General features: G+C 45.4%; 1 protein-coding gene across 1 annotated transcript; it reads right to left on the minus strand.

The window, feature by feature from the left end:
- Positions 1-359: 359 nt before the first annotated feature.
- On the minus strand, positions 360-16,552 carry LOC308376251 (uncharacterized protein; the record flags this gene model as incomplete). Its single annotated transcript, XM_080852546.1, has 13 exons — positions 360-538; positions 827-1,230; positions 1,378-1,502; positions 2,015-3,052; positions 4,152-4,253; positions 4,825-4,876; positions 4,961-5,145; positions 5,659-5,736; positions 5,937-6,069; positions 12,927-13,251; positions 14,662-14,831; positions 14,920-15,044; positions 15,524-16,552. 13 exons carry the CDS (start codon positions 16,550-16,552, stop codon positions 360-362), a joined length of 3,945 nt encoding a protein of 1,314 aa, XP_080708672.1.
- Positions 16,553-19,774: the final 3,222 nt, after the last annotated feature.

The raw sequence follows: 19,774 nt of genomic DNA on the forward strand, positions 1-19,774 counted from the left end.
AGCTAACGGCATTGTTAGGGGATCGCTTAGCTTCTTTACACAAATAAAAATACACTCTTTGCTTACAGAAATAAAAACAGTCCCAGTCACACACTCGTGGCTTACACAAATCAAACACACACTGAGCCAGCCTTGTGCCCATGCACTCTCAGGACTGCTCCTGGATGGGGTCTTGCTTACGGCCATGTTGGTCATACCACATTTGGAGTTGGAGCTGTGTGTGTCGGTGTCTGTGGTGTGTGTGTATTTGGTGTGTTTGTTGTGTGTGTATGCTGTGTGTGTGTGTCTACATGTCACACAAACACACGGATTGATCTGTGTGTGTGTCACTTAGCACCAGGGGTCTGGATACATTCTTTCTACTTTTCCTTTGGTTTGGAGTCAGTCTTCTTCTCCTCCTCTTTGCTCTCTCCGTCCCCTCCTTTCTCCTCTTCACCTTCCTCCTCTTCTCCCTCCTCTTCACCTTTCTCCTCTCCTCCCTCCTCTTCACGTTCCTCCTCTTCTCCCTCTACATCCTCTTCCTCTTCACCTGCTTCCGCTTCCTCTGCTGGGACAAGACACACAAATTAGTTTTACCTCATTACTTGTGACTATCAGACTCAACATGATGGTGTTTGTTAGTTCACACTATAGCAATGAAATAAATATTATGGGAACACAGCATGAGGTCACCTGTGTGGCAGTGATGGAGTCTGATGTGTCAGCATCCTGCTCACAGATCTGTGTATGGTGTGTGTGGTGTGAATAGTGTGTGTGGTGTGCGTATGGTGTGTGTGGTGTGTGTATAGTGTGTGTGGTGTGTATGGTGTGTATTTTTTTCACTCACTCTCTCCTTCCTCCTTCTCTTCTTCATCACCTTCTCCTTCTTCTCCTTCCTTCTCTCCCTCCTCCTCTCCCTCCTCCTCTCCTTCCTTCTCTCCTCCCTCCTCTTCCTCCTCTCCCTTCTCCTCCTCTTCCTCCTCTCCCTTCTCCTCCTCTTCCTCTTCCTTCTTTGCAGGGCTGGCCCTTGCCCTTTGGGCCGTGCAGGAGGTCAACATGTCATCGCTAAAGGAGGAGGAGCTGAGGAGGCGCGTTCCCAGCAGATAGGGGGCGCCAGAGGTCAGGCTGGACTGCACAGAGAATACGGGGCGCCCAAAGGACGGGGTGGAGGAGATGGTGTGTGAGAAGACGCTGGACATGCCCCCGATTCCGCCCACGTTGAAACGCGTCTCTTCCCCCTCCAGCAGCTTCCTGTAGGCCACACAGAGAACACTCTTCACTGGTTTCACTTTAAAAGACTCATGAGGGACCTTGCATTTGTCCTGCACTGTAAGAGTATCTATCTCCCTATCAGAGGCCCTGGGCCCTGACTGACTTTGTTGGTTGGAGACCACTGACCTGTACGCGGCAATCTCAATTTCCAGAGCCATCTTGACATTCAGGAGGTCCTGGTATTCTTTCAGGTAGCGCGCCATCTCGTTCTTTATGGTCCTCAGCTCGTCCTCAAGTTGGCCAATCAAGTCCTGGTGGAGAGACAGAGGAGAGGAGGATGAACAGAGGTGAAGGAGAAGGAGACATGGCAGTAATGAGAAAGGAGAAAGGAGAGATTAAGAGCAGTAAGCTTCACACACAAATCTAGTTGCTCTCTTTCAGGACCAGCTGTTACCCCTCATATCACATACTACACACACACACACGCATATACATACACACACACACACACAAACACACACACACACACACACACACACACACACACATACAAACTTATACAAACACTCACACACATACACAGACATACACACTCATATACACACACAAACATACACAAACACAACTGTACTGGCTGCATATTGATGATTACATGTGAGTCACTGGCTGTCTGCAGTGGTCTCAACACTGTCAGTCTGTAATTGTTCCAACCTCCATGTTTACATGTCTGCTGAGGTTATTATGCATGTGTGTGTAGTGGTTCCTACCTGCATGTTTACATGTCTGCTGAGGTTATTATGCATGTGTGTGTAGCGGTTCCTACCTGCATGCTGGCGATCTCGTCGCTCTGCTTGTCCTCCACCTCCTGCAGCTGTCTCTCCAGCGCCTGGTTGAGGCTCTGGCAGGCCTGGATCTCCAGGTCTCGGGCTTTCAGCAGGCGCCTGAACTCGCCCGCCTCGTCTCGGGCCAGGCGGATGTCGTCCGAGTGCCGAGCCGTGGTGTCGGCCATGGTGCCGACCTTGGTGCGGTACCACTCTTCGGCAGACTGGATGTTCTGCTTAGTCAGGCGCTCGTACTGGGCTCGGATGTCCCGCAGTGCTGCCGACAGGTCCGGTTTCACCACATTCATCTCCACGGAGACCTGCGCGCTGTAGTGCAGCTGGGCCTGCAGCTCAGTGATCTCCCCCTCATGGAGCCGCTTGAGGAAGGCCAGCTCGTCCAGCAGCGTGTCCAGACGCTTCTCCTCCTCGGCCCGGCCCAGGGCTGTCTCGTCCGCCCCCTTACGCGCCTCCGCCAGCCGGCCATCCGAGTCCTCGCGTGCCAGCACCTCCTCTTCGTAGCGGCCCTGCAGTGCACGCAGCGCCTCTCCCAGCTGATGCCTGCGCTCCTGCGCGGCCTGCCGTTCCCCGCACGCCTCCTCCACTGCTGCGCGCAGCTGCCGCACCTCCTGCTCGTAGATGGAGCGCAGGCCGGATGGTTCCCCGTGGCACTGACGTAGAACCTGCAGCTCGGACTCCAGCGCGCGGTTCTGCTGCTCTAGATGGTGCACACGCTCGATGAAGCCAGCGAAGCGGTCGTTCAGGTCCTGCAGCTGCGCCTTCTCCGCCGTGCGCACCGCCATCATCTCGGAGCTCACCTGCGCCACCTTGCTCATCTCCAAGTCGGTCGCCATGGGAGACACAGCCAGGGAGTAGTGCGGAGCGGCGCGGGACATGGGAGAGGAGTAGGAGGTGAAGACGGAGCGGGAGCGAGACGAGCCCCCGTAGCCTCCAGCCCCCCCACCACTGCGCGCCACCACTCTCCGACGGTGGCTGGCGGGGAAGAAGGGATCGTAGCCGAGAGAAGCCATCGCAGAATCAAGAGATCAGACGAGTGAGACACAAGAGAGAGAGAGAGAGAGAGAGAGAGAGAACAGGAGAACAGGACAGTGAGACTGAGAGGAGAGCAGGGAGAGATGAACTCAGACGGCTGCTGAGAGCGTCTGTGGCTCTGGAGCTGCAGCATCGGGGCTTTTATAGCTGCAGTCAGGACGTGACTGGGACGTGACGTGACCGTGATGCAGGGCAGGGTGTTTTCTTTTCACCCACTATGACTGTCAGCAGCATCCAATCCACTGGGGTGTTTACGCCCACAATTTACAGGCAGGGAGGGAGGAGAGAGAGAGAGAGAGAGAGAGAGAGAGAGAGAGAGAGAGAGAGAGAGGGAGGAGAGAGAGACAGAGAGAGAGAGAGAGAGAGAGGGAAACAAAAAGACTAGAGAGAGAGAGAGAGGGAGGAGAGATAGGGAAACAGAGAAGACGAAAGAGAGAGAGGGAGGAAAAAGAGAAATGAAGGATAGGAGAGAGGCAATAAAGAGGAAGAAGCAGAAACTGCAGGAGGTCATTGAGTCCAGCGAAGGAGTATTTGAAGATGGAAGAAACCATGATTCATGGCCTGTCGGGCTTTTTTTTTTTTTTTTTTTAACTCTACACACAGTGGGCTTTAAAGACAAACATCTCAGCAAATCAGTTTACCTTTGGTGCAAAACTGCACTACAATCACCAAAACACTTCATACTTCACCCAAAAGGGACTCATGCTGCCATAACTTTAGCATATGCTCTCTTCCAGTAAACTACTTTATAACTCAATGTACAATACACTTAAAAACACATAAAATATGTAATATGAAATGAAATACAGTAAATATGAAATTCAGCTATATGCCTCAGGACAGCTCCATGCTACATTTTCTGTGGAAAATATAGTACAAAAAAGTGTGTTGTCATGCCACCAACAGTCAGCCAGCTGGGATTGTCTTCGTCAGCTCTCCATCCTGAAAAGAGCCCCTCCCCTGCACTCTATTGATTTATGGAGGGACGCAGCGGCAGGCCTATAAATACAGCGGAGCAGCACTCCACCACATCTCCACAATCTTACCGCAGTATTCAACTTGCCATCAGTTCAGGACACACCGGCACACCGGGAGCTGCACAATGGATGTCATAGGGGCTTCATCGCGGAGAAGAGTGCTCGAGACACGGGGCATCCTCGCCTCCCCATCTGCCAGCCTCAGGTCGAACTCCTGGTCTCAGAGAGCCCCCAGCTCCACGTCCATGTCCTACAAAAGAACCACCAACGTGCCAGCAAGCAGGGCATACACGAGCGCGTCCGCAGCAGTCTTTGCCTCGCCAGGCAGCCTAGAGCACTCATCCACGCTCAATGCCGACCACGCTCGCAACAACGAGAAGGAACAGCTTCAAGGGCTAAATGACCGATTCGCCAGTTATATCGATAAAGTCCGTTATCTGGAAGAGCAGAATCAACTGCTGGAGAATGAAATTCAAGAACTCCGGCAGAGAAAGTCCACGCAGTCACAATGTAGTGATGCATTCGACCAAGAGCTGAGCGAACTCCGTTCCACGCTAGAGCAGCTGCACAGAGAGAAAGCTCAGATCATTGTTGATGCAGATAACATCGAGGAAGACATTCACCGTCTGAAAAATCGCTATGAGGATGAAGCACGCTTTAGAGAAAAAACGGAGATCGCAATCCGGGAACTGAAGAAGGAAAAAGACGGCTCGGTTTTGATTAAATCGGAACTGGAGAAAAAAGTTCAGTCTCTCTTGGATGAAGCAGACTTCCTGCGCAGTTACCACGAACAGGAGGTCGGCGAACTCCTTGCTCAGCTCCAGGAGGCGCAGGTGCCTGTGGATACGAGGGAGTTCAGTAAAACGGACATCACCTCCGCGCTCCGGGAGATCCGCGCGCAACTGGACGGCTTCTCCTCACAAAACCTGCATCAAGCTGAAGAAGTGTTCCAGTGCCGCTATGCCAAGCTTTCGGATGCGGCAGATCAGAACAAGGACGCGATCAAATCTGTTCGGGATGAAATCACAGATTATCGCAGGCAGCTCCAGGCGAAGAATTTCGAACTGGAGGCTCTCCATGGCACGAAGGACTCCCTTGACAGACAGCTGAATGATATTGAAGACCGGCATAACAACGACCTCGGCAGCTACCAGGTTAGTTTCGATTGAGTGATAATCATTGTAAATTCGTCATGGTAAATATATACTGTACATATGATCCTGTTCCATGCAAGCTCCATGCAAAATACAGACTGCATATAGGTATAAAATTGGCAAATTAACAAACATTCACACACAGTACGTTAAATTAAAAAAGCATAAACGTAATAAGTAAGAAGTATCTCAATATCTTTTACAGTCTTTATAACTGATGAGTCTGAATTTGGTGTCAAAGTGTGAGATTTCAGCATATAACAAACATCAGCCTCATTGCTAGTGCCTGTGCCAATGAGATGTGTTTGTGCTGAGCCTCTAGCCAATGAGATGTGTTTGTGATGAGACTCTGACCTTGTCCTGCTCTCCTCTAACGCAGCCCCTTCTTCCCTCTCCCTTCTTCCCCAGGAGATGATCCATCAGCTGGACAGCGAGCTGAAGGGAATGAAGAGGGAGATGTCTCACCACCTCAGGGAATACCAGGATCTGCTCAATGTCAAGATGGCTCTGGATGCTGAGATCGCTGCCTACAGGTGAGTCAGTCTGCAGAATAATGTGATATTCCATGTAGTGAGTGCAACACGTGCACACAGCCATGCTCACACTTCTTGTGTCTGTGTAGGAATCTTCTGGAGGGTGAAGAGACTTTCTTTAGGGGATTTGCTGATTCATACCAAAGTCCCGCCTTCCCATACCGTCAGCCAATGACCTCCAAAGCAAAGAAACAGGACAAACAGGCAGACCTGAACGAGGACCTGGCTGCCGTAGCGGAGGAGCTTCAGGCAGAGGGGGGTGAGGAAGAGGAGGGGGATGAGGAAGAGGCTGGGGAAGAAGAGGTGGCTGCCTCCAAGCAGCCTAAAGTGAGTGCTACACCCCCTACAGGAGAGGAAGAGGAGGGTGATGAGGAAGAGGCAGAAGGAGGAGAGGAAGAGGAGGAGGAAGAGGAAGTAGAGGGGGATAAGGTGGAGGCAGAGGAGGAAGAGTCAAAGATTGAGGAAACAGAACTGAGCAGTTCCAAAGCCCAAAAGACTAACACTGAACAGCAGGAGGGAGAGGAGAAGCAGGAAGAAGAGGGGGTAAAGGAAGAGGATGGAGATGCTGAGGAAGAGGAAGAAACCAGCAAAGGATCTAAAGATGAGGAGCAGGATGATAAAGAAGAGTCAGGAGAGAAGGAGAAGAAGAGTGATTCAGAAGGAGAGGAGAAGAAGAGTGATTCAGAGAAAGAAGAGAGGAAGAGTGATTCAAAGGGAGAGAAGAAAAAGAGTGATATAGAGAAAGAGGAGAAGAAGAGTGATTCAAAGGGAGAGGAGAAGAAGAGTGATTCAGAAGGAGAGGAGAAGAAGAGTGATTCAAAGGGAGAGGAGAAGAAGAGTGATTCAGAAGGAGAGGAGAAGAAGAGTGATTCAAAGGGAGAGAAGAAAAAGAGTGATTCAGGGAAAGAGGAGAAGAAGAGTGATTCAAAGGGAGAGAAGAAAAAGAGTGATATAGAGAAAGAGGAGAAGAAGAGTGATTCAAAGGGAGAGGAGAAGAAGAGTGATTCAGAAGGAGAGGAGAAGAAGAGTGATTCAGAAGTAGAGAAGAAGAAGAGGGATTCAGAGAAAGAGGAGAAAAAGAGTGATTCAAAGGGAGAGGAGAAAAAGAGTGATATAGAGAAAGAGGAGAAGAAGAGTGATTCCAATGGAGAGAAGAAGAGTGATTCAGAAGAAGAGGAGAAGAAAGGTGAGACAGAGAAAGAGGCAGGGAAGGGAAAGAAGGGGATAGAGAAGGCAGCAGACGCTGAGCAGAAGCAGGAGGAGAAGGAGAAGAAGGAGGAGAAGGAGGAGGCAGCTACCACCAACGGAGACCAGAAGAGTCCCGCCCAAATACCTGGAAGCCCAGGGTGGCCCAGGGTTATTCTGACCCGAAATGTTGAGACGATCACCAACGGAGAGAAGGTCGCCCCTAAGCCTGCCAAGAGCAAGGCATCCGTGGAGGTCAAAGAGGCAAAACCCACCCCCAAGGAAATGGCAAAGACATCCATCCCAGCCTCCACTGGCCAAGCCTCAAAAGAGATGGAAGCGAAATAATACACTACGAGTCAAAACTACTAAGACAATATACAGGAAGTGATTGTACTGTAGCTGCTTGAAATGCTGAAGGGTTGAGGAGGAGAGATGTTTGGGCATATGTCAGGGATAGGATCTACATGAGAACAGATATGCATGAACACTGTGAGACAGAAGAGTTTCGAAAGAGAGTGAGTACTGAGTTGGTGCTATGCTGGCATGAGAAAGGTCAGCCTTCAGAGAGGGTTAGGTGAAGATGTTTATAGAAAGAGTGAGAGCTAAAGATGAATCTGGAAGGCTCAAACAGACAGTCATGTCCCAAAGGTGCTATTCCATCAATTGTGTCCACGGTTGGCCACTGGTCCATTGTGATCCTGCACTGATCCTCCGGCTGTGCTGTGCTGCGCTGCTTAAGCTTCCTGCCTTACAGGCGCCTCGTGCTGGGCGCTCTCTCAGCCATGTAACATAACAACACAAATACTGCTGTTTACAACTCCAGAGCAATATGTCAAAACCATGCAATATGTCAAAACCATTGCCTCAATAAAAGCAATACAAACCTCCCAGTATCGGGTGAACTATCTTCTCTTCCTTTGGGTGTCCTTTCCAAAATGTCTCTCTGTTTGGGGCCTTTCCAGGCATGACATGTGTATCCACGTTTAGATGTTATACATTTACTGGTGTATCTGTAGATGGGTAACACTGTAGTTGAATGATGGTGTGTTAGCAATTAACGTGCAGCTGATATTTGTCTCTATCAGTGCCCAATAAGGCCTGCAGTAAGCTCGTATTATCTCGGCATATCCTTAATAACCACCTAGTTGGTCTCAATCTAAAGTCACTGATTTATAATAACAAACTAAAATACAAAGTGTGTAGCATCTGAATAAACTGTCTCAGTATGTTACTTATAGTGGAAAAACTGTTGTAGAATAAGTACTGGCAAACTTTACAGCATGACTTAATGACAATGTGCACACTTCAAAAGCAGTTATACCTCAATAATAACCGAGAGAGAGGTCATGCTGGGAAATTTCAATTACGATGAATGTTGATGACGTCGACATCAATATTTTAAACTGATTCATCTTTTATTTTATTTTATGAATTTACCTTTTTGATTTCTAAAATGCTTCAATTCATTATAACAAATGTTCTTCTTCCATATTTAAGCAATAAGGTTCGAGAGGCAGTACGGTATCGTCAATAATGTACTTGTTCGAGGGAGTTGTTAGGCCCGACGCGCAGCGGAGGGCCGGCAAACCCTCGAACAAGTACATTATTGACGATACCGTACTGACTCGAGTACCTTATTGCTTTTATAACACGGTTGCCAGCGACTCCAAAATATTAAGTACAATTAAAGTAAACAGTAAGCTGCCTTTCAGGAGAAAAAAATGTGTAGACACCAAACGTTGTGTATCGCATTTCAGTAGCCAAGAGAAAATAGTCCCCCTTTGTGTGGCTGTTGCTATGCAACAGACAAATAGCATTGGGAATTTAACGTCTGTTAGACCTAGCACAAAAGCTACGTGTGTTTCAAATAGGTTTTTGGTCTAAGCGCTAAAAGTCAACTACAAATAATATTCGTGACTTTCAGTAAAGACTTTCAATACTCTGCAACATTCGCGTAGCACAGAAACAACTAACCGAGTCAATTTAGACATATAAAAAGTCGTGTAGATAGCTTAATTCACATGAAACATTCCCCACTACTTTAGCCACAACACGCCGCCATCTTGGATAGATATTTCCTTTTGAGTGCGTAGTCTGCGTACTGATATGGAACGCTCAGGTAGATGAAAACAGGTCGTACAGTTACTATACCGTAGAATATAGCACACCCCGGAACCAACTCTCAGAATGGTGGATTCCATCTACCCGTGTTATAATTCCATCTACCCGTGTTATAACACTAGATAATTGCTGCATGATGTCTCCAGTTTAAAAACAATCATGGCAGCTGCAAAACTTGGTTGTGAAAGAGGTTCAGTGGAAACATTTCCAAAGACCTAAGGCTTGAGGAGTACTTCAAATTATCACAAAACAATAAGGTGGTTTGCACCCCCATCTCTGCCACTCTCAACATAGCCTAAACATTTTCTCAAACACTTATACGATTGAAATTCTAAGATAGTAGGCATTTATTTTAAGCACATTTCTGTGTGTGGGCAACATTGTTGGGCAAGTTACTTAATAAAAGTAATCAGGTATAGTTACTGATTACGTTCTCTAAATTGTAATCAGATAACTTTACTGATAACTATGCTGACAAAAAGGAAGGGTTAAGCAGCAAGATAATAAAGATTGTATGTCATCAGTGTACATTTTTTTTTTTAAGTTTCTCAAATAATTTAGAAGACAGCCTGTTCCTCCTTGGGGTGTTGTGCAAGATTGGCCAGGCTGAAAAGCCTTTCAACAGGCGCACTTGACGGTGTTGCAGTGTTGGATCTCATTGAGAGAGTCTTTATCCTGGGACCTGGGGAACTGGGTAAGAATTCTCATTTCCGACCCGGAAGCTTTGAATTTATCGTTCACCTCTGCTTCAGTGGTGACGGTTTTGGATTTTGAGAGCACTGCTTGCGTTGGCATTTTCCCGGTGTTGATTAACGTGAAGCAGGTAAGGACAAGCGACAAGTTTAACTGGCATACAGCTCTTGACTGGGAGATGTGTCCCTGGTTCTAAAGTGTTACTGGCATACAGCTTTACAGCTGGGAGATAGGGCCCCTGGTTCTAAAGTGTTACTGGCATACAGCTTTACAGCTGGGAGATAGGGCCCCTGGTTCTAAAGTGTTACTGGCATACAGCTTTACAGCTGGGAGATAGGGCCCCTGGTTCTAAAGTGTTACTGGCATACAGCTTTACAACTGGGAGATAGGGCCCCTGGTTCTAAAGTGTTACTGGCATACAGCTTTACAACTGGGAGATAGGGCCCCTGGTTCTAAAGTGTTACTGGCATACAGCTTTACAGCTGGTAGACAGGCCCCTGGTTCTAAAGTGAAAACTTGCTTGAAAATAATGAGTACACTTCAAATAGTAGCACCTACATTGTGTAATTACTGATCCAGCATAGGTTTTCTGTTTTAAGTTCAAGTTTTACTTTCCCTGTACTAAGACTGATGTAAAAATACCCACTATCACTACAGGTCATAGGCAATAAAGACACATTCACTCTTCATAACTGTAAATATCTCTATTTATTTGCAGCTCATTAAACATCACTATTTTAAACAATTTTTTTTTTGTCTTCTTCTTTGATGTGCAGACAGACAGTCAGACAGACAGTCAACTCGCCTAAACTTGTTGAAGATGAACGACCACCCAGGTCATCATGGCCTTCAGCTTCTTTCGTTTTATTCAAAGATGTTGAAACAAACGATCAAGAATGACTCAGATCAGAAGAATTTCAGATCCACATGCATTAGGATTTGTATTTTGATAAAGTGAATTAAGTGAATTGCTTAATAGCTAATTAATTGTTATCTGTAATTCTCTCATTAATAAATGCTTTGCCATGTAAGACAATGCTAGCTAAGATAGATAATGTTTACATTGCAATAGACTGACCTAATCAGTCAGTTATGATATAACATAACTGATATACATATATACTATGTCATTTACACATACATTCATACATAGTTACAGGTTTCTCAATTGTTTTACTCATTAGGACATTCTATGTCTGGATGCACTTTATAGAAATAGAATAGAATGAAAAAGCCTTTATTGTCATTTTATTCGCATACAAAGTATGAACAGGTTATTATATACTGTACAGGTACATATATTTTGTACAAATGATATACAGGTGAGTGACTTGATATGGTTGTTCCAGACTGAAGAGACTTTTATACATCATGCATTGCATTGGTCACTTGACTGAAGGGGGCAATACAGTATATTTTACTGTATATTATAAAACAATTGGGTTCTATCGCGTTATTAAGCTGTTTCTGATTGGACGAGAGACGTTCCATGAGTTGGATTATCCGTCAACATACCAACTGGGACTTTTCACAGCTAATAATAAATCACTCCGCGATGAAATATTCTATACCTCGTTGATGATAACCGTTAATTCAAAGTTCTTAAAACCAAGACGTTGACAATGGAACAATTTTTTGTTGCGGAGAAACAATGGCGAAATAAACCATTTTTAAGCAATAACTTCGTGTTGAAATGTTAATTTGTTGACGGTAGAATTGTTTTATAAAAGCAATATAGCACTCGTACGAGTTGGAGTGGGGTAGGTAAGGGATAATCCCACGGGTGGTGTTCGGCCGTAGCCACCGAGGCCGGAGGCCGAGTGGCGTAGGCAACAACACACGTGGGATTATCCCTTACCTACCTCACTCCAACTCGTACTATATTGCTTAACTATAGTACTATATACTATACAGGAAGCCAAATGACTTGAGGTTAATGTCATGTGTTTTTTATAGAATGGGGTAAATTGTCTCTGTGTGTTTCACAGGAAGGTTAATGTCATGTGTTTTTTTTTTTAAAGAATGGAGACACAGACACAGAGATCTGTCAGAGACTGATAAAGGCTTAAGGCTCTTAAAGACTGTCTCTTTGGATGGGTGTGGAAGGGTAATTTGGATGTACAGTATTTTGAAATAAAGATTTCATAATCATGCATACTTGATTTTATCTTTTCTACATTGTTATTGGAACACTATCAGCCTTTACTTTAGAACAAAAAAACTAGTTTTTAATGAATACAAGGATATTTACTGTTTATTAAGGATGAATGTGTCTATTATTGAGGTTTTACTGCTTTTCAAGTGTGCTCATTGTCATCAAGTTGTAATGGTGTGAAGTTTGCAAGTAGGAATACTGTTATTCTACAACTGTTTTGCCACTATAAGTAACATATTCAGACGGTATATAAATATGCTATACACTTTCTATTTTGATTGTTGCTATATGTATCAGTGAGTTTAGATCAGACCAACTAGGTTGTTATTAAGGATATACCTATTCAATAAGAATAAGAACTTGGTGAATACAGGTGATTAATCATGCTTACCACAAGCCTTATTGGGCGCTGATACAGTTATATATGAGCTGCACGTTAATTGCTAACACACCATCCTTCAAATACAGTGTTGCACATCTATAGATCTTTAACCCTAGAGTCCACACCCAAAGGAAGAGAAGAGAGCTCACACGATATGCATGGAGGTTTGTATTGCTTTTATTGAGGCAATGGTTTTGACATATTGCTCTGGAGTTGTAAACAGAAGTATTTGTGTTGTTATGTTACATGGCTGAGAGAGCGCCCAGCACGAGGCGCCTGTAAGGCAGGTAGCTTTAGCAGCGCAGCAGAGCACAGCTGGAGGATCAGTGCTGGATCACAATGGACCAGTGACCAACCCTGGACACATTTCTTCTGGAGCCTTCCAGATTCATCTTTAGCTCGAACTCTTTCTATAAACATCTTCACCTCACCCTCTTTAAAGACTGACCTTTCTCATGCCAGCATAGCACCAGCTCAGTACTCACTCTCATCTGAAGCTCTTCTGTCTCATAGTGTTCATGCATATCTGTTCTCATGTAGATCCTATCCCTGACATATGCCCAAACATCTCTCCTCCTTAACCATCCTCAGCATTATAGGCAGCTGTAATCACTTGCTGTAGCTTGTCTTACTAGTTTTGACTCGTAGTGTTACTTATTACTTCGCTTTTACCTCTTTAGAGGCTGGGGCAGTAGAGACTGTGGCAGGTGTCTTGACTGCTTTCTTGGGGGTAGGTTTTGCCTCTTTGACCTCCACAGCTGCCTTGCTCTTGGCAGGCTTGGGGGCGACCTTCTCTCCGTTGGTGATTGTTTCTACGGTTTGGGTCAGAACCACCTCCTCCTTTGGGCTTCCAGCTGTCTGGGTGGGACTCTTCTGTTCTCCGTTGGTGATAGCTGCCTCCTCCTTTTCCTCCTCCTTCTCCTTCTCCTCCTGCTTCTGCTCAGCATCTGCTGCCTCCTTTATCTCCTTCTTTCCCTTTTCCGCCTCTTTCTCTGGCTCACCTTTCTTCTCCTCTTTCTCTGGCTCACCATTCTTCTCCTCTTTCTCTGCATCACCCTTCTTCTCTTCTACTTCTGAATCACTCTTCTTCTCCTCTCCCTTTGACTCACTCTTCTTCTCCTCTTTCTCTGAATCACTCTTCTTCTCCTTTTTCTGTGTATCACTCTTCTTCTCCTCTTTCTCTATATCACTCTTCTTCTCCTCTTTCTCTGTATCACTCTTCTTCTCCTCTCCTTCTGAATCACTCTTCTTCTCCTTTTTCTGTGTATCACTCTTCTTCTCCTCTTTCTCTATATCACTCTTCTTCTCCTCTTTCTCTGTATCACTCTTCTTCTCCTCTCCTTCTGAATCACTCTTCTTCTCCTCTCCTTCTGAATCACTCTTCTTCTCCTCTCCTTCTGAATCACTCTTCTTCTCCTCTCCTTCTAAATCACTCTTCTTATCCTCTTTCTCTACATCACTCTTTTTCTCCTCTTTTTCTACATCACTCTTCTTCTCCTCTTTCTCTATATCAATCTTCTTCTCCTCTTTCTCTGTATCACTCTTCTTTTCCTCTCCAATTGAATCACTCTTTTTCTCCTCTCCTTTTGAATCACTCTTCTTCTCCTCTTTCTCTGTAACACTCTTCTTCTCCACTTCCTTTGAATCACTCTTTTTCTCCAGTTTCTCTGTATCTCTCTTCTTCTCCTCTCCTTCTGAATCACTCTTCTTCTCCTCTTTCTCTGTATCACTCTTCTTCTTATCTTTCTCTATATCACTCTTCTGCTCCTCCTTCTCTGTATCACTCTTCTTCTCCTCTCCTTCTGAATCACTCTTCTTCTCCTCTTTCTCTATATCACTCTTTTTCTCCTCTCCCTTTGAATCACTCTTCCTCTCATCTTTTTCTTTATCACTCTTCTTCTCCTCTTTCTCTGTATCACTCTTCTTCTCATCTTTCTCTATATCACTCTTCTGCTCCTCCTTCTCTGAATCAATCTTCTTCTCCTCACCCTTTGAATCACTCTTCTTCTCTTTCTCTATATCACTCTTCTTCTCCTCTCCCTCTGAATCACTCTTCTTCTCCTCTTTCTCTATATCACTCTTCTTCTCCTCTCCCTCTGAATCACTCTTTTTCTCCTTCTCTCCTGACTCTTCTTTATCATCCTGCTCCTCATCTTTAGATCCTTTGCTGGTTTCTTCCTCTTCCTCAGCATCTCCATCCTCTTCCTCTACCCCCTCTTCTTCCTGCTTCTCCTCTCCCTCCTGCTGTTCAGTGTCAGTCTTATGGGCTTTGGAACTGCTCAGTTCTGTTTCCTCAATCTCTGACTCTTCTTCTCCATCCTCCGTATCCCCCTCTACTTCTTCCTCCTCCTTTTCCTCTCCTCCTTCTGCCTCCTCATCCCCTTTCTCTTTCTCACCCCCCTCTGCCTGAAGCTCCTCCGCTACGGCAGCCAGGTCCTCGTTCAGGTCTGCCTGTTTGTCCTCTTTCTTTCCTTTGGAGGTCATTGGCTGACGGTATTGGAAGGCGGGAATTGGGTAGGAATCAACAAATCCCCTAAAGCGAGTCTCTTCACCCTCCAGAAGATTCCTGCAGAGACACAAGAAGTGGGAGCATTGCTGTGTGCACGTGAGCACGTGCTACATGGAATATCATATTATTCTGCAGACTGACTCACCTGTAGGCAGCGATCTCAGCATCCAGAGCCATCTTGACATTGAGCAGATCCTGGTATTCCCTGAGGTGGTGAGACATCTCCCTCTTCATTCCCTTCAGCTCGCTGTCCAGCTGATGGATCATCTCCTGGGGAAGAAGGGAGAGGGAAGAAAGGGCTGAGTTAGAGGAGAGCTGGACAGAACACATCTCATTGGCTAGTCTCGTCACGAACACATCTCATTGGCTAAGACCTGAGTACAGGCACTAGCAATGAGCCTCTTTGGATTTGGAGCCTCTTTGTTTGTTATTTGCTGAAATCTCACATTTAGCCACCATATTCAGACCCATTTGTTATAATGACTGTGAAAGATATAGAGGTACTAATGAAGTTTATGCTGTTTTAATTTTCTAGGACAACAACTGAAAAAAAGTTGTGATCTTCTAATGATTCACATACATGCATGTTTTTTTTAATTTGTCCATTTTAATTCTTATTGCATATAAGAATTCAAATGGACAAATTAACAAACATGCATGTTTGCATCGAGTTTGCATGCAACAAGACCGTATTTATGTAGGTATTTACCATGACGAATTTACAATAATTATCACTCAACGAAACTAACCTGGTAGCTGCCGAGGTCGTTGCTATGCTGGTCATCAGTGTCATTCAGCTGTCTGTCCAGGGACTCCTTTGTGCCACGGAGAGCCTCCAGTTCGACATTCTTCACCTGCAGCTGCCGGCGATAATCTGCGATCTCATCCCGAACAGATTTGACCGCGTCCTTGTTCTGATCTGCCGCATCCGAAAGTTTAGCATAGCGGCACTGGAACACTTCTTCAGCTTGATGCAGGTTCTGTGAGGAGAGGCCGTCCAGTTGCGCGCGGATTTCCCGGAGCGCAGAGGTGATGTCCGTTTTACTGAACTCCCTCATATCCACAGGCACCTGCGTCTCCTGGAGCTGAGCAAGGAGTTCGTTGACCTCCTCTTCGTGGTAACTGCGCAGGAAGTCTGCTTCATCCAAGAGAGATTGAACTTTTTTCTCCAGGTCCGATTTAATCTGAACCGAGTCGTCTTTTTCCTTCTTCAGTTCCCGGATTGCAATCTCCGTTTTTTCTCTAAAGCGTGCTTCATCCTCATAGCGATTTTTCAGACGGTGAATGTCTTCCTCGATGTTATCTGAATCAACAATCATCTGAGCTTTCTCTCTGTGCTGCTGCTCTAGCGTGGAACGGAGATCGCTCAGCTCTTGGTCGAATGCATCACTAAGTTTTGACTGCGTGAACTTCCTCTGCCGTAGTTCTTGAATTTCATTCTCCAGCAGTTTATTCTGCTCCTCTAGATAACGGACTTTATCGATATAACTGGCGAATCGGTCATTCAGCCCTTGAAGCTGTTCCTTCTCGTTGTTGCGCGCGTGGTCGGCCTTGAGCGCGGATGAGAGCTCTAGGCTGTCTGGCGAGGCAAAGACTGCTGCGGACGCGCTCGTGTATGCCCTGCTTGCTGGCACGTTGGTGGTTCTTTTGTTGGACATGGACATGGAGCTGGGGGCTCTCGGAGACCAGGAGTTCGACCTGAGGCTGGCAGATGGGGAGGCGCGGATGCCCCGTGTCTCGAGCGCTCTTCTGCGGGATGAAGACCCGATGACATCCATTGTGCAGCTCCCGGTGTGCGTGCTCTCGGTGGGCCGGTGTACCCTGAACAGAGGGCAAGTGGAAGAATTCGGAGATTGTGAAGATGTGGTGGACTGGTACTCTGCTGTATTTATAGTCCTGCCGTGTCCCTCCATAATTCAATAAATTGTAGGGGAGGGGCTCTTTTCAGGATGGAGAGCTGATGAAGACATTCCCAGATGGCTGTTTGTTAATTTGTGAATGGGAAACAACTATAGTCATCTCAAAATATTTCATCATTACAGCTGTTACAAAGTATGTATTTAATTGAGCATTTAAAAGTATGAATAACACATTTTATAACACATTTTATCAAAAACAATTATTTCAGAGCTACTTCTGGAAAATGAAGCCTCCGTGGCAAAGTGTATCAGATTCAATGAACTGATACGGAATGGACCTACAGGATGACAAAGCTCACTGCCCAGAAACACCATGAAGTCCAACTGAGGTGTTGCATCAAGAATCCTGAGTGAATTAATGAAGTGAGGAATATAACACGCTTTGGAAAATGGTGGCTCAAATTGGATAGCATATTTGGACATACATACATCAATGACATATAAACACAATCAATTTAACCTGTTCTACTGTCTGAGCAATACATCTCATGTCTTAGTGACTCTCAGGGTGTTTAAGCATGGCTGTGGATTTAAGTAACACCTTACTGCAGGGTGTTATTTTACACATATTTATTTGATGTGTTTGAAATTAATTATGTTTGTTTGTTTTGTAAATGTTATCATTTTGTTGAAATGTGTCTTTTTGCAGCAGGTGTGATTGAAGAGGCAGTAGGGCAGTGTCAGCATCTGTTTAAAATCCCTACTGGCTTGTCATTCGGTGTCAGTGTCTTTGTGCCTGTGTTTCATTAATGGCAAAGACACCAAAAGAAAAGCCTGACTCTGTGCTGCGCTGCGCTGGTGTGCCTCAGTGGAGGATCTGCTGGATGAGCTGGGGCTCGGGGCAGGGCTGGAGGGGAGCATTATCCCAGGGGTGACAGGGAGGAGTGGCGGCTGGAGCTGATGCACCCCGTGCGATACGACAAGAGAGGAGCGAGTCACCCACTCCAGTACTGCGCCATGAGAATGAGCTCGGGAGGTCAGCTAAGGATCAGGGTTAGGGTCAGGTTTAGGGTCAGGTTTAGGGTCTGGTTAAGAGTCAGGGTAAGGGTCTGGGTTAGGGATAGACGCACCAGCTGAGCCACGACCACGGAGCGCAGTGACCACGGAGCGCAGGCTAACGATTGGGTCTGGGTTTGCTACAGTTCCACTGAGGTGAATGACTCTCTGCAGAGGAAACACCCTAAACTGTGTCGCCATGGAAACTGCCAACTCATGTGTTTGTGAGTGTGGGTGTGTGTGTTGCGTGGTGTCAGGAGGTATTTGATGGGGAGGAAGACAGCCAATACAGGGGACATCAAATCGCTGAGTCAGACCCACAGGGAGACACACACTCCCACACACACACACACAATACATTTTGGCCACACAAGGCCCTTTGCTGCCTTAAAGCTATTAATAGGTAAGCTAAGCTAACCCTAACCTTAACTAAGGTCATGTTAAACTCTTTGCCCTCCATCTAGATGTGATGCACATTTTCATAAAGCGAGGTGATCTTATGGCGAGTCAGAATGGAACAGAGTGACCTCTCCATTGCCGCTACAGCAAATTTGTGTAAATTGGCATCCACTGTGTGTGTGTGTGCCTGCGTGCGTGCGTGCGTGCGTGTGTGCGTGTGTGCGTGTGTGTGTGTTTGTGTGTGTGTGTGTGTGTGTGTGCGTGTGTGTGTGTGTGTGTGTGTGTGTGTGTGTGTGTGAGTGTGTGTGTGTGCGCGTGTGTGTGTGTATTGGCAGCCTCTGTATGTGTGGGTGTGGCAGGCTAAGGTTTGAGTATTCCAACTGATCTTGCATAGATTCCTTGTTCTAAGGTCAAGGTATACTTTCCCTGTACTAAGACTGATATAAAAATACCTACTATGACTACAGGTCATAGGCAATAAAGACACATTCACCCCTCATTACAGTAAATATCTGTTGTTATTTGCAGCTCATTAAACATCACTATTTCAAATAAATAGTGGTGTTTTGTCTTCTTCTTTGATGTGCAGACAGACAGTCAGACAGACAGTCAACTCGCTTAAACTTTTTGAAGATGAACGGCCACACACGTCATCATGGCTTTCAGCTTCTTTCGCTTCTTTCAAAGATGCTGAAACAAATGGTCAAGAATGACTCTTTCAGATCCACATGCATTAGGATTTGTGTTTTGATTATCTTAAATGAAGTGAATTGCTTAATAGCTAGTTAATTCTTATCTGTAATTCTCTCAATAATAAATGCTTTGCCATGTAAGACAATGCTAGCTAAGATAGATGATGTAAACATTGCAATAGAATCACATAAACAGTCAGTTATGATGTTACATAACTGATATATATAAAGGCTTTTCTATTCTATTTTATCTCTATAAAGTGCATCCAGACTTATGTGCAAATTGCATATTGAAACACTGTTGGTGCTCATAGAGATCCTCTTTCTTACATGGCATGTCCTAATGAGTAAAAATGTTGAGAACATATATGTATTATTAAACAATTCTAGTAGTATATAATATATATACTATGTAATTTATATATACATTCATACATAATTTGGATTATATACAGGTTATTATATACAGGTACATATATTATGTACAAATGATATACAGGTGAGTGACTAGATATTCATGGGCGTAGGTTTGCATATGGTCCATAGGGACTAGTCACGACCAACTTTTGTGAAAGATACAATTGTCCCCACCAATATTTTGTTAATGTTAATTGCCTGTTAGAAAAAAAATTTGCACAATATTTTTGCAAACTCATTCGTCAATACTTTGTCCGTCGCCCAGAAGAGTGAAAAATACATTTCCAAGTTTTCCAATGCGAGCAATTCCCTCGAGCCTGCGAAACAAGATGCTGTCATTTAATTGGCCGAAGAGGCTTACATTCTCAGCACCAGAAAGCAGACCTACTAATATAAAAGCGCTTTTTACACCACCTTGGGGCCATCTAAGGTCGTGGCAGAGTCAGAAAGACTTTGTGAATCATGACTTGCAGAAATAGAGCTGGCAGTGTCCCTACCAATGCTGAGAACCAACAGGGCGTAGGTTGCATATGGTCCATAGGGACTAGTCACGACCAACGTTTGGGAAAGACACAAT

Source organism: Sprattus sprattus, assembly GCF_963457725.1.
Source record: "Sprattus sprattus genome assembly, chromosome: 15".
Lineage (NCBI taxonomy): Eukaryota > Metazoa > Chordata > Actinopteri > Clupeiformes > Clupeidae > Sprattus > Sprattus sprattus.